The sequence below is a fragment of the Otolemur garnettii genome, unplaced genomic scaffold, assembly GCF_000181295.1.
Source record: "Otolemur garnettii isolate 467f Iridium unplaced genomic scaffold, OtoGar3 scaffold00062, whole genome shotgun sequence".
Classification (NCBI taxonomy): Eukaryota; Metazoa; Chordata; class Mammalia; order Primates; family Galagidae; genus Otolemur; species Otolemur garnettii.
The window spans coordinates 10,734,191-10,759,065 of NW_003852457.1; the positions used below are offsets into that span (position 1 = coordinate 10,734,191).

The 24,875-nt window shown below is 37.6% G+C and overlaps 1 protein-coding gene across 3 annotated transcripts in view; it reads right to left on the reverse strand.

The window, feature by feature from the left end:
- The window catches only part of LOC100950429 (E3 SUMO-protein ligase RanBP2), a 99,326-nt gene that overhangs the window by 16,357 nt on the left and 58,094 nt on the right, over positions 1-24,875 (reverse strand). For 2 of the 3 annotated variants that reach the window (XM_003792896.3, XM_023514934.1), the window contains exons 18-23: positions 16,943-17,078; positions 12,481-12,575; positions 6,877-11,653; positions 3,642-3,812; positions 2,676-2,768; positions 2,189-2,367 (exon numbers count right to left, since the gene is read on the reverse strand). In XM_003792896.3, the coding sequence (XP_003792944.1) occupies positions 2,189-2,367; positions 2,676-2,768; positions 3,642-3,812; positions 6,877-11,653; positions 12,481-12,575; positions 16,943-17,078 (5,451 nt within the window). Of the gene's footprint in view, positions 1-2,188; positions 2,368-2,675; positions 2,769-3,641; positions 3,813-6,250; positions 6,329-6,876; positions 11,654-12,480; positions 12,576-16,942; positions 17,079-24,875 lie in introns of all 3 variants that reach the window. The other variant, XM_023514935.1, reaches the window with a different exon arrangement.

Consider the following 24,875-nt stretch of genomic DNA (forward strand, 5'->3'; position numbering starts at 1 on the left):
CTCCCAAGTAGCTGGGACTACAGGTGCCCGCCACAACGCCTGGCCATTTTTTGGTTGCAGCCGTCATTGTTGTTTGGCAGGCCCGGGCTGGGGATTCGAACCTGCCACCTTAGGTGTACATGGCCGGCGCCTCAGCCACTTGAGCCACAGGCGCCGAGCCGAAGCAACAGACTTTTAAAAGCTTAATAAGGGATTATCAGTAACAATTCTACACACATACATTTGATTCCACTTTCCTATTTATTTATTTATTTATTTATTGAGATAAGAGTCTCATTTTGTTACCTTCTTTCGAGTGCCATGTCGTCATAGCTCACAGCAACCTCAAACTCTTGGGTTCAAGTGATTCTCTTGCCTTAGCCTCCCAAGTAGCTGGGACTACAGGTGCCCACCACAACGCCTGGCTATTTTTTAGAGACAGGGTTTCGCTCTTGCTCAGGCTGGTCTTGAACTACTGGGCTCAGGTCACCCACCTGCCTTGGCCTCCAGAATGCTAGAATTATAAGCATAAGCCACTGTGCCTGGCCTTAATATCACTTTCTTAATAGATACATATTATTAAAACTCAAAAACAGGGGATTACCTGGATAACTAACTCTCCTTGTCTTCTATCTACTATAATCCTCTATTTCTTATATTTTAAAAATCTTGCCAGGTGTGGTGGCTCATGCCTGTGACCCCAGCACTTTGAGAGGCCAAGGCAGGATGACTGCCTGAGGCTAGGAGTTCAAGATCAGCCTGAGCAACATAACGAAAGTCTGTCTCTCCAAGATATAGAAAATTTAGCTGAACATGGTGGCATCCATGCCTGTAATCTAGCTACCTGAGAGGATGAGGCAGGTGTATCACTGAAGCCCAGATGCTTGAGTTTGCAGTGAGCTACGATAATGCCATTGCACTCAACTTCAAGCAATAAAGTGAAAATTACAGAGGTGGTTTCATTAGTGAAAACTATCAAACACTTAAAGGAGAAACACCACCAATTCATCATAACTCTATTCCAGAAAATAGCAATACAGAAAATACGTCCCAATTCATTTTATGATACCAACATTGCTCTTTTTCTTTCTTTCTTTTTTTTTTAAGAGACAAAGTCTCACTTTGTCACCCTTGGTAAAGTGCTGTGGTGTCACAGCTCACAACAACTTCCAGCTCTTGGGCTTAGGCAATTCTCTTACCTCAGCCTTCCGAGTAACTGGGACTACACGGGCCTGCCACAACGCCCACTATTTTTTTATTGTTGTTGTTGCAGTCTGGCCAGGACCGGGTTTGAACCCGCCACCCTCAGTATATGGGGCTGGTGTCCTACTCATTAAGCCACAGGTGCCACCCCTTTGTTTTTTAAATGAGACATAGTGTCATTATGTTGTCCAGGCTGATCATAGCATACTCCAGCCTTGCACTTCTGGGTTCAAATGATCCTGCGTCAGCCTCCCAAGTTGCTGGGATCCCCATGCCAAGCTCAACCAGTACTCTTACATGTAAACCAAAGATAATACCAGAGTAGAAAACTACAGATCAATATCCCTAATGAATATAAATCCAGACATTTGTAACAAAATTTATGCACATTGAACTCAACCATACGTAAAAATTAAAACATACCTCAACCAAGTAAGGTTTATCTCAGAAATGCAATGTTAGTTTTCTGAGCATTTGAAAAACAATGTCATTCACAGATTTAATAAAAAGAACCACCTGATCACATCAATAAAGTAAAAAAAATTAACAAACTTTAACATCCATCCAGGGTAAAAAGTGTCAACAATTTATGGTGACAATGATGTGTCAGCATAGGTTTATCAACTGTAACAAATGTATCAACTTACCTGTTGACAGAAATTTTATAATTAGCTGTTTATATCCACAAAGAACTCCAGCAGGGTCATGAGTGGTACTGTATTAAATCTATAGATCAATTTTGGGAAAACTGGTATTCTATTTTGAGTATTCCAATCTATTAGCAGTATGCCTCTTCATTTATTTAGATCTTTTATTCAATCAGAGTTTCCTGGTTTGTAGCATACAAATCCTATACCTACTGTATAGAACAAAATTCCTCCTTCCCTAAACATAGCTGATCATCAGATTCCTAAATTCATGACCCATTATCACATTTGGTAAGAACATTCTAAAGTTTACTCCATCAACAAAGAGAACAGAATTGAGAGGAAAATGAGACTCTTACTTGAGCTTCCTGAACTTTTTGAAGCTCTGATTGAAAGTCTTCCCCATTTCCATTATCTTCATCAGTATCACTGCAGACTCCACAAAAAAAAGTAGGTGGAAGTTTTAATGTATCTGCTTTCGCCTTCTCTTCAACTGTTGGTTTCTTTTCCCAAACAATAACACATTCCTTCTCATTATCTGAAATCCATACAACACAAGCAAAATAAAAGATAAAATTAAATGAAGTCCAACTACTCTACAGCAATGGTCACCACCAGTGGTCTTCAATGTAATCCACAGACCCAGGCGACAAGACATGCTGATGAAGAACAAGGACTACCAGGAAAGCATTGTTTTTCACCTAGTATCCATTTTAAATATTTTAAATTGCCACAGGCACACTACCTAAGTAAAATTGATGGCTACAGAACTGATCAGACTAGGTTATTCTTTAAATAGAAAATTTGTTAAAAACTATTCTAAACAGTCATTTAAACTTAACATACCTGCTAGATTTTTCTCCAATGGCCAACATTTTTCTGAGTCATCCAGATATAGTTTTCCATTAAGTTTCTTGACAGCTGTTTCAAAATCTTCATCTTAAAGTACAACAGAATAAAAGAATGTCTTTTACATTTAGTACATTTTAGGGGGTTCTTAGTCAGAAACCTAGACCTAGATTATCTCTAATCTCATTCTCAACATACAAACAGCAGCCAATTTTGCCAAGTCCATATTCTTTTTTTTTCTTTTTCCAATTCCATATTCTTAATACTTCTCTGCCTATTAGAGCTTCAGCTGGGCCTCTCTTCTTATTTGAACTACTCTACAATCATTTTAGTTCATTGTCCAATTTCCTTGTCCTAAAACCTAATCCTCTATACCACTGTCCAAGTGATACTATTGAAGAGTTTTGTAAGCATGTACATAAACTTCCCAATTTAAAAGTTCTGGTACGGGCCAGGCACGGTGGCTTACACCTGTAATCCCAACACTCTGGGAGGCTGAGCCAGGTGGATCACCTGAGCTCATGAGTTCAAGACCAGCCTGAGCAAGAATGAGATCCCAGCCTCTAAATATAGCCAGGCATTGTGGCAGCTGCCTATAATCCTGCTACAAGGAAGGCTGAGGCATGACAATCACTTGAGTCCAGGAGTCTGAGGTTGCTGTGAGATATGACGCCACAGCACTCTACTGGGGGTGACAAAGTGAAACTCTGTCCAAAAAAAAGTTATGGTATGGTATATAAAGTTTTCCATTTGTGGAAGTCTGTGAGCCATCCACAAATCACTTGCTTAATAAATGCAGTTCTTCTGATCATTACAACCACTGATTATTTAAACAAATACTTAAGATAAATATCTACCTGTAAGTAATAAGTTCTAGGATGCAGTCTTAAAATAACTAAACTATACTCTAAATTACTAAGATTATAAGGAACAAGAGTGTTTTCAAAATAACAAAACATTTACCATCCTCCTCTTCTTCACTAACATAATCTGGTCTATTCTTATAGCAGAAGAAAGTTGGAGGAAGTTTGAGTTTGGTTGCAAGGGCTTTCTGCTCAGCAGTCGGAGTTAGTTCATACACAATGAGAACATCATCATCTGAGGAAGGATCTTCAGATATTTCCTTCTCTTTTGCTATAATACAAGTCAAAAAAGTTGATGAAAACACAGTATTGACATCAGTAACTGAAAACAAAAACCACAAGACTTATCCATAGGTTTAAAAAGTATACTGGTAAAAACACACATATTAAATACTTTGATGTAGACAGAGCTCTGTAACAAACATGAATTAGAAATCCTTAGTGAACAGAGAATCTATTTAAAACCAAAAAAAGGCCTGTGTTTCCTTATTAATCATTGAAAAGAACTTACTAATTTCTATTAATTTAAAAAGGTATTTAGAAAGTGTTGTATACCCATATGTCATACTAAACAATAGTTTATCAAAAAAAAACACATCAGCAACTGAAAAAAATCTTTAAAAAGATAAGCGAAGATTAGTATACACACAAAACTAATCAAAAGCCAACCTTGATGAGTTTCTGTAAGTTAACTGTCATGAGTGACAGGTAATTACAGTTACATTCAGTTTTTCATATCTCCAATCATGATACTAAATAAAATTAAATAAAACTGCTATCCTATTGCTAATACTGTATAATCTAAGACAATTTCTGTAACTTAAAAATATCCTGCTCAAAGCCCTGCCAACAGAAAAGACAGAAAGTATGAGGTAGAAAGGAATTCTACATGCAATCTGTTATGGTCAATAAAGAAGAATTTCTGGCTAAAAAATTTGATAAAGTAAGCCAGTCATGAAGTATTCCATGTACCAACTGTGTTAGGGAAAAATTCCCTACAGAGCTCTGCTATCCATTATAGCAGCCCAGCAATGTGTGGCTATTAAACCCTTGAAAGGTAGCTAGTCCATACTGAGTGCTATATATTAAGTGTAAATATACAGAATAGATTTTGAAGACTTGGTATTTACAAAATGTAAACTATCTTATTAATTTTTTATACTGATTAAAAGTTGACATTTGGGATATAAATATATCATTAAAATTCATCTCATTTTTCTCTTTTCTTAACCTCTTCTTTTTAGATATAGCTATTAGAAAATGTCAAATTACATACACTAGTTGGTTATATTTTACTTCTGCTAGATAAAATTACAGACAACCAGAGCCCTTCCTTTTACAATGCTAAACTTGGCCCTCTCCTTTGTTGTAAATAAAAACTTAGGATCCATCCCTAGCCAGGGGACAATAAATGTATACTATAAGATACAAATTCTAGTTCCAGTTCTGCTATTACCTGGTAAAGATGCTGCAGGTAAATCAGATAACCTCTCTGGGCCTGTTTCTTCATGTCTAAAGTCTTCTGGGACTACGATATTATCAGATTTGAAACAGAATAAGACTCTCTGTCCTGTAGTAGTACACTGGTGAATCTGTTCTTAGGCTAGGGATTCTTTTTTTTTTTTTTTGGCAGAGCCTCAAGCTGTCCCCCTGGGTGGAGTGCCATGGCATTACAGCTCACAGCAACCTCCAACTCCTGGGCTCAAGCGAGTCTCCTGCCTCCGCCTCCCAAGTAGCTGGGACCACAGGCGCCCGCCACAACGCCCGGCTATTTTTTGGTTGCAGCCGTCATTGTTGTTTGGCGGGTCCGGGCTGGGGATTCGAACCCGCCACCTTAGGTGTACGTGGCTGGCGCCTTAGCCGGTTGAGCTATAGGCGCCGAGCCAGGCTAGGGATTCTTAACCTAGAGCCCACAGAGACTGTGTGCAAATACATATCCACTTTTTTATAAAGTCCACATTTCTCATGTTATTTCTCAAGGACTGCATCTTTAAAAATAAAAGATTAGGAGCTGCCTTAGCTAGTAACCAAACTGGTATACTTAAAAAACACCAGAAATCAAGGACTGTTATTTCACCACTATACTTGTTTGGGCATGCCCCAAATGTGTTATCAGACCCAAATTAGGAGTTTTCATTTACCTAACCTTGCTCTTGATGGTCTTCAACAGATCCTACTTTCTATTGTTCCACTCTAGTAGCAACACATCTACAAATGATTTGCACTACATACATAAGCTACACATCTATGAGCTATAGAATGGTGGCTGTTAAAATGGGATCTCCTTTCAAATATAATACCTTTCTAAACCACATACAAAAGGATAGCCCTAAAGGGATATTCTATTCCATAATGTATACACACTACTGCCACCACTACATTTCAATACTGGCAGACAATTAGTGGCTAAAGGTAAAGATTAGATGAAACACAGGTTTTCATTAAGCAGAACTGAAATAGCAGAGCAATGAAGTATAACACAGTAAAAAATAACAATACATGACAGTGAGAAAACATGACACGCAAGTACATTTGAAGAAAAAACAAAGCAGCATTAAGGGCATGTTACTGATCGAAAGGTACTTCCATTTAAACTGACATTCTTCAACATGCATGTTGTAGTGTTAAGTACTTAATTCCACACAGCCAGTTACTTTACTAAGGCTGCAAAAACTGCTGCCATCTCATTCGAGAATGCTAGCTTTATACCTTTGCTCTCAGGCTGTGAAGAAGGGGTGCTGGTCCAAAAGGCCATGGGATTAGATTTAAAAAGGCTAAAATTAAATCCTAAAAAATAAAGAGTATTTCATTTTTTGAACATTTTGGGACAAAATAAATATGATTTTAAAATAGAAATATCAATTTATACTAGTCTAGTTGTCTTGCATATTCATTTATCCTGGTAGTTTCATTCTTTGCTTACTTAATAAATGGTGGCATGAGCAACACGTAAAATGTAAACATCTCAATACCATGTTCTTTTATAATAAATTGAATGCTGAAAATGAATACAAAAAGATCTGCATCGATGTGCATGATTAAGTCCTCATGCTATAGTGAGTTCTTCTGCTCTGCCCTGGCATTATATAAACATCTTCCAGTAAAATCTCTTAAATGACTTAAAATCTGTTGCTGTTTCACTGTACTCACAGTGAGTATATTTAGGGAGATAAAAATGTGCTTGAATATTTTTGGGTATTTACAAAACAATGCTTATGATTCAACTCTGACTAAAAGATTAGCATCCTAAGAAGAGTCAGCATTAAGATAAATACGAAAAGGAAAATAAAACAAAACAAAACAAATGTTGTGAACTCTAAAGACTAAGCACTTACCTTTTTCTGGTGTTTTAAATGCATAATTAATGGAGGACTCTTCCTTTGGAGTCAAAAATAGATTTTTGACTTTGCCATCTGAAGATTGTTTGCCATCAGGGTTCTTTGACAGTTCACATTCGTTTGGTTCCACTTTTCTTTCAGATCCACTCGGTACTGAATTAGTTTCACTGCTGTTATTTTTCAAAGGTGTATTAAAACTAAATCCAAACAAAGACCCAGTTGCTGAACTGTTGCCAAATGCAAATGGTTTTGATTTTTCACTACTAAAAATGCTTTTAACAGACTCTGAACCAAATACAAACTTTGGAGGAGAAACCACTGCTTTTGTTGTTGTTTCAGATGTGCTAGAAACTTCTCCAACTTCTGAAGTTGCATCAGCTACATCATCACTCTGAATTAAATCTGTTCTCTCTCTTGTGGTTTCTTCTAAAACTGCTACAGCAATTTTGCCACACGGTGACTCTCTGGGAGTGCTTGAACAAGAAACATGAGGTGTTATCAAAGAATCTTTTTCTTGGGCTGTTTTTGCTTCATCAAAAATTTTCTTAAAGGAGTCTGCAACATCTTGTAGTTTAAAACGGACAGCTAAATGTTCTACTTTTCTTTCTCCATCTGCAAAATCACACGCAGTCCATACCCACACTCTTTCTGTCCCTTTCATATTTTGCAAAGTCATGTCTGGAGTTATTCTGTGATTGGCACAAAGTTTTAATACCTGGTCCCTTCTCATCACTATACGAACTTGTTTGTTATCGTAATTCTGTAAAATCTTTATATCACCAATGCCCCTTTCTTTCCACTGACCAACATCTTTATCATATCTGTAGAGTTTTGCTCTATGACTAAAAACAACTTGTTCATTTTCCTCACCACTGGATACTTCAACTAGATCAGGTAAAGGTACAACAGGTTCAAAGTACTGTCCATCCCTCTCTTCTTCTTGAGTAACATCAGATTCTTCATCAGTGCCAACTGAAGTCCCACTCTGATTCAACTTGGCAGGAGACTTAGATGGACTCAAGGCAGATTTAAAACTGAAATTAAAACCTGTTGTCGACTCACCAAATCGAAAGAGATTTTTTCTCACAGGGCTACTTGCCAATGGAGAAGACTGTACCGATCTACTACTATCATCCAAAGCATCTTCCCTTAAATCATAGTTGTCCCATTCTAATGTGGGTCCTGTGTTTTCAGGATTTGGCTTAATTGTCATGTCTGAAACACTGGCAGCACCTGTACCTGAATTCTTATTCTCTTCATCAGTAACTTTTGTTTGATCATTTGTCAAAAATGTTTTGAAATCTTTCAGTCCACTCTTCATTTCTTCAGCTCTCTGTATTAACTTGGCAGCTCTGCCAGTATCTACAAGTTTATGGGGAGTCTGAAGTGGTATATCTAAAAGAAGTCGCTGGCACTCCTCAAATTTCTGCTTGAATTCTTCTGCCAGCTCTGGTGTTTTAAATTTTGCTGCCAACTGCTCTAGTTTGGCATCACCATCAGAGAAATCACTAGCTAACCACATCCATGCTCTATCTGACCCAGAGAGAGGCTTCAGGTTCATTGTAGTTGTTATCCAATGATTAGCACACACTTTCAGCACTTGTTCTCTTCGCATGAGCATTCGTAGCTTGCCATTGACCTCATTTTTGAGAATTTTTAAGTTCCCTAAACCCCTTTCTTTCCACTGACTTATCTCAGCATCAAATCTAAATAATTTTACCCGCTGTGAATACAGAACCTTTTCATCTTCCTCTCCTGTTACAAGTTCCACTTTTTCAGGCATTTGAACTACTGGTTCAAAATGGATGTCATCATTGTCCTCAGTTTTATAGGCATCATCATCTTTCTCAAGGTCAGTAGAAGTGTTGGCTTTATCAGCTACTTTACCACTCTGTGATGAGAATAATTTTTCTCCAGCACCTGAAAATCCCTTGAAGTTAGGGTCTTTTTTGCCAAACTGAAATCCTTCTCCTGAAGTTGATTTTGCAAGATCTGCAAAGGTAAAAGTGCTACCTGTCTGACCAAAAATCACACCACTACCATTCTTCTGGCTATTAACATCCTGAGCCAGGAAACCAGTTTCATTTTCAAGGTGCTTTTCATTCTTCTTCTCTTGATTTCCTGGTTCCTGAATGCCAAATTTAAATCCATCAGCAGACACAGGAATGGAAAAACTAAATCCGTCTTTTGTTGACTTGGATTCTGTATTAGAAGAACCCTGAAATGTAAATGAAGGCATATTTACTTGATCCACATGCCCAAATTTAAATCCTTGCTCTGTGTTGCCAAATTTAAAAGCTTTTTCTGAAAAGTTACTTTTAAATCCTGTTCCCACCTGACTTCCAGAAGTCTCGTTTAACTTTGTTTTTGAGCCCAATGTGAAAGCTGACGGAACTTCTGCAACAGGTTTGGCGGCATCACAAGCTACACATTTTAAGGAAGAACTCTCATTTTGTACAAAGCAAACACCACAATCCCACTGCCCTTCCTTTTTGATGAACATTCCTTCAAATCCACTCTTTGGAGCCTTGCTTGTCTCTGAAGAGGCAGGTGCTGAAGTAACAGAAGCTGGCTGACTCTGTTTGCCTGGATTCTGACAGGCACTACATTTGGTGGCATTGGCTTCATTTCTTCCTAAGCACACACTGCAATCCCACTGCCCTTCCTTCCTGGTGAACATTCCTTCAAACCCACTCTTTGGAGACTTGCTTGTCTCCGAGGTACCAAATTTAAAAGAGGCAGGAGCTGGAACGGCAGAAGTAGATGAACTTGGTTTAAATGGATTCTGACAAGCAACACATTTTGTAGCATTTGCTTCATTTCGCACTAAGCATGAGCTGCAATCCCACTGTCCTTCCTTCTTTGCAAACATGTCCTCAAATCCACTCTTTTGAGTTTTACTTATCTCTGAAGTACCAAACTTAAAAGAGGCAGGTGCTGAAACAGTAGTAGTAGGGAGGTTTTGTTTCCTTGGATTCTGACAAGCAACACATTTTGAAGAGCTTCCCTCATTTTGTACCAAGCATGTGTTACAAACCCATTGTCCCTCCTTTGTAGAAAAAACAGATCTAAAATCGCTGTTAACAGACTTAGGAAGATCTCCCTGGCCAAATTTAAAGGAAGCTTGATGAACAAATGAAGATCCACTTTTGTTAGCAGATTTTGTATTCTGGCATGTAATGCACCTAGACACAGTAGGTTCATTTCTTACTAAACAAACACTACAATCCCAGTGACCTTCTTTCTTTGGAGTCATCAATGCAAATCTATCTTGAGCATTTTCTGGGCCAGTTTTAGGAGCAAAAACAGCATCAACTAATGGTGGACCAACCAGCTCTTTATTGCTTGGATTTAGATTTTGGCATGATACACATTTCTTAGCATTTGCAGCATTCTTTAATGAGCAGCTATTACAATGCCACCAAAATCCTTCTTTCTTTGCAACTTGAAATTCAAAATTCATGTTTCCAGCATCAGATTTGTTATCATGACTTGTAGGTTCTTTTACAATTCTGATTGTCTGATTTGGTGCTGTGGCTACATTTGTTCCTATGGCTTTTAAAATGCTCTGGGCCTCTTCAAACTTGCGCTTAAAAAGTGCTGCTTCCTCAGGTGTTTTGAATCTAATAGCAAGTTGTTCTGGTTTTGGCAACTCATCTGCATAATCGAGGGCATGCCATACAAAAGAACGGTCTGATCCAGCATTTGGTGTCAGTTTCATATCTGGACTGATGTAATGATTTGCACAGATTTTCAATACTTGTTCTCGTCTCATGAGAAGACGAATTTTACCAGATGTTTTATGCCTTAGTATTTTTACATTGCCAATCCCACGTTCCTTCCATTCTTTTGATTCTCCATCAAAACGGAACAATTTTGCACGATTGCAAAAGAACTCTTCCTCATCTTCTTCACCAGTTTTTACTTCAATCTTATCGGGAAGAGGTACCACAGGCTCAAAGTGAGGGCCATCATCATCATCATCCCCTTGAGCACTTCCTCCATCTATTTCATGATTCTTGTTTGCCAGCTCTGGAGCAGGGGTTCCAAATATTGATTTGCCTGGACCATGGAAAGTAAACATATCATCACTCCGACGAAACCCAGAATTCTTTTGCTGATTTGGCCCCATGTTTTCTGTAAATGAAATTCCAGGCATATTTCTGCTTTCAAAATTGAATGTATTTTGAGGCCTATTGGCTTGACTAGGAACTGATTTTGGTCCACTATAGCCATCTCCTTGCAAAGGTTTATCTGAAGTTAGGAGACCTAAAAGGCTTTCACTGTTACTGTAAGTTGCAGGAGCAGGCTGTGTCACAACCTGTGGTGAGGAAAATGTGAAGTCACCATCATTTGATTTGAAATTTGAGTTAAATTTAAAAGGAGTTGACTGTGTTGTATGTACTGATGTTGTCAAAGATGGTCTTATTCCTTCACCCAGCATGGGCTGAACAAAATTAGTTTTCCCAAATTCTATAACCTTAGATTCTGCAGATCTTGAGGCATGAGCTGCAACTGGAGGTTTTGTGAAGTATCCTGGTTCCGGCAAAGGTGGATTTGTGCTTGTCTGTTGAACATTGTAATTAAGATAATCATCGCCCCTGGGAGATAAAATTCCTGTTGAAGGAGGATCAAAACGCAATGTAGGAGGACCATACATCTCCTGAGAGAACATGCAAGCAGATGAGCTTTGCACTGGTGGTGTGTGCATCTGTTGGGAACAGGCATAAATATGCTGTTGGGGTGGAAGCCTATTCATGCCATAGACTGGACCCTAAAAGAAAAGAAAGTTAAAATATTTTGTAGATTATCTACCAAACTAGATAACTAGATACAAACCAATTCTCACAAACCTTAAACATAAATATCAGGTAAAGAATGTATCGTTACGTATCATTAAGAAAGCAACATAACTGTAAAGATATCTGCATATATACTCAGCACAAAATTAAGATTAATGATTTTGAAAATCTTAGGAATTATTTCTACAATAAATCCACAGAATAAATATCTTCTTTATTCCTAAACAATACATCAAATGATGTTAACAATAATAATGATGATGATCATGATAATGAAGACTAACATTTATTGGTCACTGTTCTGAACACTTTATAAACACATACAGTATATTATATCATTTTAATATCCTCAAAACCCTATGAATTAAGGTATTATTATCCTCATTTTACATAGGAGGCAACAGAAGCACTGAGAGGTTAAAGAAAATTGCCCAAGGTCACAATAAACAAAAGAGAAGGATCTAAATGCACCCCAGCCTTCTGTCCTCAAAGCCCTCACATTCAACTACTATGGTAATTTTGGGTCTCAATCAATAATTACATATAACATTCTCAGGCCCCAAGTACATACCACATAGTAGTTCAGCAAGAATATTGTAGTTCTACTTCTGTCAAAACAGAATAATGAATGACCCAAAACCACCACCACTCTCATTTTAAAAATATTCTAAATGTACACACTTATTAAACATAAAAATGAGGTGACTAAGAAGTATAACTTCTGTATCTGGAGAGAGATTTAAAATATCTCTACCCTAAAAGAACTTACTTATAAATATATAAATTATTCCTTTGTTACCTTTGTGGGAGTAACATTAGCTGCTGGTCTGAGAAGGTACTGGGAATTATATGCTGGTGACTGACTATAATATACTGGAGAGCCAGTAGTTGCAACTAAAAAAAAAAGGTGGGGGGGGAGAAAATATTGTTAAAGTCTGTGCTATAGTTATAACTATCTAGGCAAGAAGTATAAATACAAAAGCAAAAGAAATCAAAGAAAGATATAACTACACAGCTTTTTAAGTTTCTATATATCAAAACATACCAATCATGGAGATCAAATGACAAATTAGAAAAAACTACTGGCTAAGTGCCTGTAGCTAAGTGGTTAGGGTGCCGGCTACATGTACCAGGGCTGGTGGGTTGGACCCCGGCCAGGCCTGCTAAACAACAATGACAACAAAAAAACAGCCGGGCACTGTGGTGGGCGCCTGTAGTTCCAGCTATATGGGAGGGTAAGGCAATAGAATCTCTCAAGCCCAAGAGTTTGAGGTTGCTGTGAGCTGTGACGCCAAAGCACTCTACTGAGGGCGACATAGTGAGACTCTTGTCTCCAAAAAAAAAGAAAAGGAAAAAACTGTTAAATATGACAGAAGTAGTAAGGGATTAGTACCACTGTGATCCACAAGAACATGTGCCTAACAAGCACCAAAAAAGGAAAGAAGAAGAAAGCAGTTGGTCCATTTTGTATGATTTGAAAGCACAGATATGCTCATTATCAGAAATGCTGGGAATATACGACTCACAAAAACGTCTTAGGGAGCCAAAGTGTATCTTATAGCATTAGGGCCATGTTTTTCAAGTGGGCCCTGAAAATCGGCAGAATGATGAGGTTACACTCAAGCTATTACTAAAAATGTTCAAGTAAAAAAAAAAAAAATCATCTGACAAATTTACACAAAGGAACCAAAATGTGCTCCTTGGTTTAAAAAAAAAAAAAAGCAACTCAACATTTATTTATGTTGATACACAAACTATCTGCCCTATCTATTTTGTGTTTAACCAGGAAATCATACAATTAGAAAAAGCATTCATTTTGGCAAAACTACAGTCAATTGCATGAACTGCTGAGAATGCTGAAGCACTGAGCATGCCTCATACAAAAAACCTTTAAAACTTATACCATATTTGTTCCTATAAATTGCTAAAGGATTTTATAAACTAAAAAGTCAACACTAGCAAGAGTGCAGACAGCAATATCAGATACCAGTGGTAAGAGTATAAAGTGAATTTTTTAAATACTCTATAATTGAAGGACTGTGTCCTATCATTTCTAACAGCATATGCTGGAAACCACATAAATAAGAAAGCAGAATTCACAGTACTTCCACATGATGGAGTATCGCAAAAAAATTAAAACTCAAAGAAAATTTAACTTTAAAAATGCTCAAAACCCCAAAAAAAGTCATCTACCTACAATAAAACAATATGATTAACAACCTCATGAAAAATACTTTATGTATACAAAGAAAAACAATCAGAAGGAAATGCTTCAAAATGTTAATAGACGCCATGTGATAAAGTAGTTTTTCGTTCTGTACATTGTTCCCTACTTCTGAGTATCTCCTACAAGATTATAAATCATCTATTTTAATACATTTTTACTTTCATTAAGAAGTCTATAAGCAAAGGAACAGAAATCAGGAGTCCTGGACTCTCTCTCCCTTTCAGTATCCAAAGCTTTATGACCTTGCTATCAATAAACTATTTGGAATCTCCATTTTTCTCAATTGCAAAATGAGGATGGGATGCTTCTACACATTTCATAGGGTCACTCAGTAAGACAATGTAAATGTTGTGTTTATATGCTTATATAATACCAGAACACTTTTTATGCCTGTGCATAGAAGAGAAATTGTGACTCAAATGATGACAAATGACTAACTGCACACAGCACTGAAAAAGCCCTAGAAAAGGCTAGCCAGCCTATTTGCCCTCTTACAAAGCTCTAGACCAGTGTTTTTAACCCTTTTCATCTCATAACACACTTGAACCTGTAGTTAAATCTTGGTGGCACACTTAATATACTTACTGTGCTCTGAATTTCTTTTGAAAATAATTTAATTAATGATCTTTAAAATTTTTTGCAGCATACCAAGATCCACTCATAGCACATGGGTTGAAAATCACTGCTGTATACAATGCACCAGATTTTCTTTTTTTTGAAACAGTCTCACTTTGTCCTCAATAGAGTACAGTAGCTTCATAGCTCACAGCAACCTCAAACTCTTGGGCTCAAGTGATTCTCTTGCCTCAGCCTCTCAAGTAGCTGGGACTACAGGCACCCACTACAACACCTGGCTATTTTTAGAGAAAAAACCAGCTCTCACTCAGGCTGGTCTCAAACTGGTGGGCTCTGGCAATCCACCCGACTTGGCCATCTAGAGTCCGAGGATTATAGGTGTGAGCCCCCACACCTGGCCTCAACGCACTGGGTTTTTAAGAAAGCAAGGTTTAAACTCTCTAAACTCTACACTTCTCACATGGTTATCTATGACTCATGACATTTAATAAGCTTGACTGCACAAAGTTTTTTTGTTATTTTGTTTACCTTAGAAGACATTCTGCCCTAAGTATGGTCCTAAGAACCAATAATACAAATGTGCTAATGTGAATAAGACCTTATCATCCTAAATCACTTCTGGGCTAAAAGCAATCAGAAAAAAAAATATGCCTTACCACTCTTTCTGCAGTCTGTCTTATGTAAAAGAAACCTACTCTTATTGTCATTTCTGGCTGCCAAGAAACAATGTATCATATTGGCAGGCATTCTGGAGAAATACTGTAGAGTTTAAATGATAGAGGCTCTATCATTAACTAGCTGAATAATAACAGATTAAATTACATAACCTTTCCGAACCCACTTCTTCATTTATAAAACTGAGATTAATAGTATTACCTACCACTCTTGAGTTACCGGGATTAATAAAATTGCATTCACAAAGCATTTTTGCACATAGTCAAATCACAGCAGTAAGCACTATTAATATTTATAGTTCCGTAGGTGTTTACTGTATACCAGTGGTCCCCAACCTTTCTGACACCGGGCACTGGTTTCACGGAAGACAACTTTTCCACGTAGGGGGTGGGAGGTAGAGAATCGGATAGCAGGTAGTGCTCAGGCACTGATGCTATGCAGCCTAGTTCCTAACAGGCCACAGATAAGTACCTGGTCCACGGCCTAGGGAGTTAGAGACCACAGCTGTATACTGTAATCAATACACACCCACCCAAAATACATAAATGCTTATAAAGATTATGTGAGGCAAGTTGTTATCTCCATATTTCAGAGAGATAACTTAACACAGCTAGTAAGTGATATAGAACATCTTAAAACCCCAATTTGGTGTAGGTCCAAACTCCTTTTCCTTCTACATACAGCCATTAAGTCCTCTCAAAATAAGTCCTCTCAGTATATCATCAAAATAATTCCCCAGAGGTTTAAGTCTTGATTAGGTATCTCTTAGTGCATAACTTCATTGGTCAACATTTTTTAATCTAAGGAATAATCCCATCTCAGACCCACTATATTAAAATTGTAATGTTCAACAGATACCAATAACACTTGTTATCTTGTATGCTGTATCTTGTAACTCTTGTAACATGCAGAAATAAAATGTGACTAAGTGTTATAACTGTAATACCACATATAATCAATGTATACTGAAAACAAAAGATGAATACAAGTTATGTTGAGCACCTCTTCTGAGTATTACAAACTTAACACAGCTTTTTCCTTTCTTAAAATATGTATACATTTTTTTGGCACCATCTGTAAATCAGAGAAAGCTTGTTGCATTTCTGCTTCCAATTATAAAAATCTCTGTAATACCAAATACAGTATTTTAAGTAACATACTGGGTGGCCATAAAGTTCATGTGCAACTTAAAAGAGTATACCATTTTAAATTGCACATGAACTTTATGGCCAACCTGTATAAATAGATATTAACATGTATATAAACAAACACAGGGTGGTGCCTGTAGATTAATCAGCTAAGGCACCAGCCAAATACACCACAGCTGGTGGGTTCGAATCCAGCCGAGGACTGCCAAACAATGACAACTACAACCAAAAAAGAGCCGGGTGCTGTGGCAGGCACCTGTAGTCTCAGCTACTCAGGAGGGTGAGGCAAGAGAATCGCTTAAGCCTTGGAGTTGGAGGTTGCTGTGAGCTATGATGCCACAGCACTCTACCCAAGCGATAACGATACCCCTCAAGCAATAGCTTGAGGCTCTGTCTCAAAACAAACACACACACAGACATGGTAATTTCACAAGTTATCTATCTTTTTTTTTCAGTGTAACAAGGAGAAATTTTATTTAAGAACAAAGGAAACGTTTAGAGCAGTTCCAAAGAGTTGGAAGTGGGTCCCTCTCACAATGAAGAGGTGAGAGAGACAGAGACAACAAATTCTCTACTTAAAAGAGGGAGATAAAGTAGTTTCACTAATATCTGGGATTATCCAGTTCCTAGCTTACCTGTTAGTGGAGTCCCCTGAAAAGTCTGTGATCCCTGATAGCCATCAGGCACTGTGTCTAATCCATAATTCTCTGTAGGCCAACGATGAGGGGATGCTGAGTTACTGCTATTTAGTTTCAGTTCCTGCATTTCTTTCTATTGGAAGAAAAAAACTATTTTAAAGATTTAATTACATTATGACAGCAACAGTACTAGTGTAAACAAATAAACTTAAATGCCTGATGTCTCAAAAGAGATTCTATTTTCCAATGAGATCTGGCTGTCACATGATTTAACAACATGATGCTGAATTTGTTAAGTTTATCTGCTCCCATTCTTTCATTAGGTAATCACCTACCTAATTCACTCATTGCAACTCAACCTGAACTGAATAACTCCCCTAAATGATTTCATACCACTGCCAGTCTACACTTGCCCATGTTAATCTTTCTGAAGTTCAATTCCAGCCAAGAAATTTCCCTGCTCAAAAAACTAAGTACCTACAAATTAAACCTCCTTCTCCAATCTTTAGGGTCCTCAAGTAGTACTGCCTTGACCATTCTTGTTGTGTCTCCTTTCCATACAGTTTACTCTTCAGTCCATCAGGACTAGTCAACATTCCTTACCTCCTCTTGAAACTAGCATTCCACTTATCCACAAGCTGTTAATGAAACACTATTGATTCCTAAGGTGATGCTCAAATGATCCACGAGAGAAGAAAAAACAAATAATATGTAGACAGAATTTATTACATATATAACAATATGTTCCTGGCACTTAAGTTCTTAATTTTTACATAGGCAAACAACATTAACTCGTATCTTTTTTTTTTTTTTTTTATTAAATCATAGCTGTGTACATTAATGCAATTATGGGGTACAATGTGCTGGTTTCATATACAATTTAAAATACTTTCATCAAACTGGTTAATATAGCCTTGATCAAATTTTCATATTCTTAAGATATTTATATTCTACACTTAAATAGGTTTAACTTGTACCCTTGTAAAATACACTGTAGGTGTGGTCCCACCTACTACCCTCCCTCCACCTATCCTCCCCCCTCACTCTTTTCCCTTCTTCTTGGGCTATAGTTGGGTTATAGCATTCATATGGAAGTGTGGGTGTTTATAAATTGGGTTTCATAGTAGGACTAAGTACATTGGATACTTTTTCTTCCATTCTTGAGACACTCTGCTAAGAATATGTTCCAGCTCCATCCATGTAAACATAAAAGAGGTACAGTCTCCATCTTTTTTAAGGCTGCATAATATTCCATGGTGTACACATACCACAATTTATTAATCCACTCCTGGGTCAATGGGCACTTGGGATTCTTCCATGATTTAGCAATTATGAATTGGGCTGCAATAAACATTCTGATGCAAGTATCTTTGTTATAAAGTGATTTTTGGTTTTCTGGATATATACCTAGTAGAGGAATTGAAGGATCAAATGGCAAGTCTATTTTTAGATCCCTAAGTGATCTCCACACATCTTTCCAAAAGGAACATATTAGTTTGCATTCCCACCAGCAGTGAAGAAGTGTTCCCTTTTCTCTACGTCCATGCCAACATCTATGGTATTGGGATTTTGTGATCAGGCTAATCTTACTGGCATTAGATGATATCTCAAAAGTAGTTTTGATTTGCATTTCTCTAAAGATTAAAGATGATGAGCATTTTTTCTAGTGTCTGGAGACCATGAACCTGCCTTCATCAGAGAAGTTTCTCTTTCAGCCCCTTCCCCACACTGAGATGGGATCACTTGTTCTTTTCTTGCTAATATGTTTGAGTTCTCTGTGGATTCTGGTTATTAAGCCTTTATCAGAGACATAACCTGCCAATATTTTCTCCCATTCTGAAGGCTATCTGCTTGCTTTACTGTGTTCTTGGCTGTGCAGAAGCTTTAGTTTGATCAGATCCCAGTAATATATTTTTGGTGTTGCTTCAATTGCCTGGAGGGGTCCTCCTCATAAAATATTCTCCCAGGCTGATTTCCCTGCACTTAACTTCTAGTATTTTTATAGTTTCATGTCTTACATTTAAATCTTTAATCCAGTGAGAGTCTATCTTAGTTAATGGTGAAAGGTGTGGGTCTAGTTTCAGTCTTCTACAGGCAGGTTGCCAGCCAGTTTACCCAGCACCATTTGTTAAATAGGGAGTCTTTTCCCCACTGAATGTTTTTAATTGGCTTATTGAAGATCAAATAACAGTAAGTAGCTGGGTTCATCTTTTGATTCTCTAGTCTGTTCCATATATCTAACTCTCTGTTTTTGTGCCACTATCACGCTATTTTGCTCACTATTGATTTATAGTATAGTCTTGAGGTCTGGTAGCGTGATTCCTTCTGCTTTGTTTTTATTTCTGAGTAATGTCTTGGTTATTCAAGGTTTATTCTGCTTCGATATAAAACAAAGTATTATGTTTTCAAGATCTTTAAAGTATGACAATGGTGCTTTAATAGGGACTGCATTAAAATTTATGTTGCTTTCGGTAGTATGGACATTTTAATAATGTTGATTCTTCCCAGCCATGAACATGGTATGTTTTTCCATTTGTTAACATCTTCAGCTATTTCTTTTCTCAGAGTTTCATAGTTCTCTTTATAGAGATCTTTCACGTCCTTTGTTCGGTAAACTCTCACATATTTCATCATCTTTGGCACTACTGTGAAAGGAATAGAGTCCTTGACTGTTTTTTCAGCTTGACTATTGTTGGTATATATAAAGGCTACAGATTTGAGTAATGATTTTGTAATCTGAGAGGCTGCTGTACTCCCTGATCACTTCTAAGGGTTTTGTAGTAGAATCCCTGGGGTTTTCCAAATATACAATCATATCACCTGTGAAGAGTGAAAGTTTAATCTCCTCTGACCCTACATGGATACCCTTGATCACCTTCTCTTGCCTGATTACGAAGGCTAAGGCTTCGGTTGTAATGTTAAAAGGCAGTGGAGACAATGGGCAACCTTGCATGGTTCCTGAACTGAGTGGAAATTATTTCAATTTAATTCCATTCAATACAATATTGGCTATGGGTTTGCTGTAGATGGTCTCTATCAGTTTAAGAAATGTCCCTTCTATACCAATTTTCTTACATGTTCTGATCATGAAAGAATGCTTGATATTATCAAAAGCTTTTTCTGCATCAATTTAGAGAATCATAGGGTTTTTGTTTCTTCATTTGTTTATGTGATGAAGTACGTTTATAGATTTACATATATTGAACCACTCTTGAGACCCTGGAATACAACACACTTGGTCATGGTGTATAATTTGATGTGATGCTGGATTCTGTTTGCTAGGATCTTGTTGAATATTTTTGCATCAATATTCATTTGTGATATTGGTCTATAATTTTCCTTTCTTATTGGGTCTTTTCCTGGTTTGGGGATCAAGGTGATGTTTGCTTCATAGAATGTGTTGGGTAGTATTCTATCTTTTTCTATATTTTGGAAAAGGTTAAGTAATATAGGTAACTAGTTCCTCTTTAAAGGTTTGGTAGAATTCTGATGTGAAGCCATTTGGTCTTGGGCTTTTCTTTTCAGGGAGATTTTGTACAGTTGATGCTATTTCAGAACTTGAAATAGGCCTATTCAACATTTCCACTTCATTCTGGCTAAGTCTAGGAAGGCGGTAAGCTTCCAAGTGTTGGTCAATTTCTTTCAGATTTTTATATTTCTGAGAATAGAGTTTCTTGTAATATTCATTAAGGATTTTTTGAATTTCTGAGGAGTCTGTTATTTCATCTTTGCCATTTCTGATTAATGAAATTAGAGATTTTACTTTTTTTCCTTGCTAGGTTAGCCAAACGTTTATCTATTTTATTGACCTTTTTAAAAAACCAGTATTTAGATTTATTGATTTGTTGTATAATCATTTTGTTTTCAATTTCATTTAATTCTGCTCTAATTTTGGTTATTTCTTTTCTTCTGCTAGGTTTGGGATTGGAATGTTCTTCCTTTTCCAGTTGTTTGAGATGTCCCATTAAGTTGTTAACTTCCTCTCTTTCCATTCTCTTAAGGAAGGCTTATAATGCTATAAATTTCCCTCTTAGGGCTGCCTGTGCAGTATCCCAGAGGTTCTGATAATTCATGTCTTCATTATCATTCTGTTCAACAAATTTGGTAATTTCTTTCTTAATCTTGTGTATGACCCAGCTGTCATTCAGCATAAGGTTATTTAGTTTCCATGTTTTTGTATGTGTATGCAGATTCCTGTTGTTACTGAGTTCAACTTTTATTCCATGATGGTCCAAGAAGATGCAAGGAATAATTTCTATTCTTTTAAAGTTGCTGAGGTTAGACTTGTAACCTAAAATGTGATCAATTTTGGAGGATGTTCCATGGGCTGATGAGAAGAATGTGTGTTTAGTTTTATTAGGATGAAATGTTCTGTAGATGTCTGTTAAACCCAATTCTTGGATGGTTAAGTTTATGTCTAAAATTTCTTTGCTTCGTTTCTTATTGGAGGATCTATCCAACACTGCCAAAGGGGTGTTAAAATCTCCGACTATTATGGTGCTGGAGGAAATCAAGTGGCTCATGTCTATTAGTCTCTCTTACAAATTGAGGCGCATTCTGGTTGGTACATAAATGTTAATAAGTGAAATCTCATCATGTTGAGTGTTACCTTTAACAAATATGAAGTGATCATCCTTATCGTTCCTTACTTTTGTTGATTTAAAGCCTACTGTATCTGCTAATAAAATTGAAACACATGCTTTTTTCTGATTTCCATTTGCCCCAATTATAGATGACCACCCCTTCACCCTGAGTTTGTATTTATCTTTGAAGGCAAGATGAGATTCTTGTATGCAGCAAACATTAACTCATATCTTAGAATGAGAAAGAAATACAGCTAAAATCTGACTCCAAAAATATTTTCATAACCTCTCTGCTGTCCAGACAGGACTCCGATATTTTACCTCCTCCTCCTTTTCTGGGGGGAAGAAGGGGGATAAATCACTTTATTCTAATGTCCTCACAAATAATATCACAATAGCCAAGGCCCGGTGCGGTGGCTCACGTCTATAATCCTACCACTCTGGAAGGCCGAGGCAGGTGGACTGCCTGAGCTTACAGGTTCAAGACCAGCCTGAGCAAAAGCAATATTCCATCTCTACTAAAATAAAGGCATGTGGACTGCTTTCTTTCTTTCTTTCTTTTTTTTTTTTTTTTTTTGTGAGACAGAGCCTCAAGCTGTTGCCCTGGGTAGAGTGCTGTGGCATCACAGCTCATAGCAACCTCCAACTCCTGGGTTCAAGCAATTCTCCGCCTCTGCCTCCCAAGTAGCTGGAACTACAGGCACCCACCATAATGCCCCGCTATTTTTTGGTTGCAGCCATCATTGTTGTTTGGTGGGCCTGGGCTGGATTTGAACCCACTAGCTCAGGTATATATGGCTGGCGCGTTAGCTGCTTGAGCCACAGGCGCCGAGCCAAGAGGACAGCTTGTGCCCAAGTTCGAGGTTGCTATGAGCTGTGACACCACCACACTCTATCCAGGACAACAGCTTAAGACTCTGTTTTTTGTTTTTTTTTTTTTAAAAATCACAACAGCTGGTCTAAAGAGGCTACACCAACATTTGCCCAGCCCTAAATTCTTTCCCATCTCAATGAACTTCTACACATTACAACATCTTATTCCACTATAATTTTGAAGCAAGGAAGCTATTAATAACAGAGGAGAGGTTTAACTGATGGTTTTATACTTTATACTTTCATTATCAATTACATATCATGCTAAATTAACCTGGTCTTGAGAGGCAATTTCCATTTCTTCAATTTGAGTATCTTGATAAAGATAAGCCATTTTTAAGTTTGCACTATTTCAGCAGCACCTCACTGAAACCCTCACTTAGCTTTCTGTCAGTCTGATTCTATAAAATGAAAAACTATTTCATGTCCTAGAAGCAAGGGCCAACCTGCTGTTGTGCTGGCTAGCTTCCGAGAATCTCCCAATAAGTGATAGCAGGGTTTGAGGGTTCAGCATGACATCCTTCATTGAAGCCCCCAGTGATGGCACAACCCAATGTGTGCCCACTGCAAAGCCTACAGACACACAGGATGCAACAGATGCCTTCTAGCTCATCAGAGCTGGCTGCAGCAGCAGGTGAGCCAACTGCTAATGTTGGGTCTGCTGCTGGTGGCTGAACTGCTGGTGCTGGCCTGGGTGCAGTTCTCATCCGAGGTTCCCAGCTGGTTGAAGGAGCCAAGCAGAAGGTACAGCTTTGGGTTCCACGACTAAAAATCTGCAGAGCCCAGCAGCTTCTGCCTAGATATACTGCCTTCTAATATATGTGGCTAGCTCTCTCATCTCTGCTAAAGACAAATAAATGAGAACATCCTACCCCAACTCCAGAACCAATAAAATGTCCCCTTGCAAAATAGACCCTTTTAACAAACAGAAATAATCAAGAAAGTATTTCTTATTCCAAAGAAACTATAGCAGTATCAGGTCAATTTTGAAAATACTTTCAAACTTCTCTATACCAGATCAGACATCCGATAGTTACAACAACTGAGATGTGAAGCAGAGCTAACATGTCTACTTTCTCATTCTACAACTGTTTCAAGTAAAAATTTCCCAGAAAGACATAACTATGAGATCCAAAACTCTTAAATTATTAAGCTAAATAAAAATTTCCCTACTCATTTATCTACTACACCCAGTCTAGATGCTGCACATCCCAAAATAAGGAATTGGTGGGATCAAATGAAAAACTTTATTAGTCACTACTGGTATTTGGACTACAGTCTTGAATATGCAAACAGTGGCACAATCATGATTTTTAAAGTTTAAAGTACTGAAAATTGTGATGAGAACTGGTTTCAAAAATTCCCATACTTTACAGAGGAGAAACCACGAAACAGACACAAAGGTAAGGAAGTCACTGGTCCAAGACAATTAATTAGTGGCAGTCAGTGCTAACACCCAGCTTTTCAGGCTCATAGACTAGTCCACTATACTTCCACAGAATACAATATTGAGTGCCTGAGCCTCAAATCAAAATTTATATACTATTATAAGTCACGATTACACAAAATATAAAAAAAATTTTGTGTAACTTCAAAAAATTTCCTCTAAAAACAGTATTTTGTTACGTTCCCCACACTACTGATAACAATAATAATTGCCACATCAGGATATCCTTCATATAATATTAAATGTATGAGGAATTTAGTTGTTACCCAATGTGCATTAATAATCTACTTGTATTTCCAATTCCAAAGAAATAAAGCTTATCTAAACCCTATAATCTTTGTGTGTGTGTGTGTTACCTTATATGAGCCCTGAGCTTTAGCTTTTGGGTGCTTTTACACTGATGGGTTCTGATCTATATATAACACAGTTCTGAATAGTTTCCCTCCAGGGTGTGTCTGGTCTCTTTTTTTGTATATATATAAATGTGATCCATTGGAATTTTATTTTATTATTTTATTTTATTGAGACAGAGCCTCAAGCTGTCACTCTGGGTAGAGTGCTCTGGCATCACAGCTCACAGCAACCTCCAAATCCTGGGCTCAAGCGATTCTCCTGCCTCTGCCTCCCAAGTAGCTGGGACTATAGGCACTGCCACAATGCCGGCTATTTTTTTTTTTTGGCTGCAGCCATCACTGCTGTTTGGTGGACCCAGGCTGGATTTGAACCCGCCAACCCAGGTGTATATGGCTGGCATCTTAGCCTCTTGAGTCATAGGCACCAAAGAATCTGGTTTTGACAAATTCCTTCAGTATTTATTTGCCTAAAAAAGTCTTTATTTCTCATTCATCTAGGAACCTTCGTTTACAGGATACAAAATTATACGTTGACAGTTGTTCTTTTTGAGAAGACTGAAGATGAGGCCCCAATCCCTTCTGGCTTATGTCTATAACAACGTTTGCAGTAAGCTTGATGGGTTTTCCTTTGTAAGTTGCTCAATAATAGTTACTGCTTTGTGTTGACTTTGGCC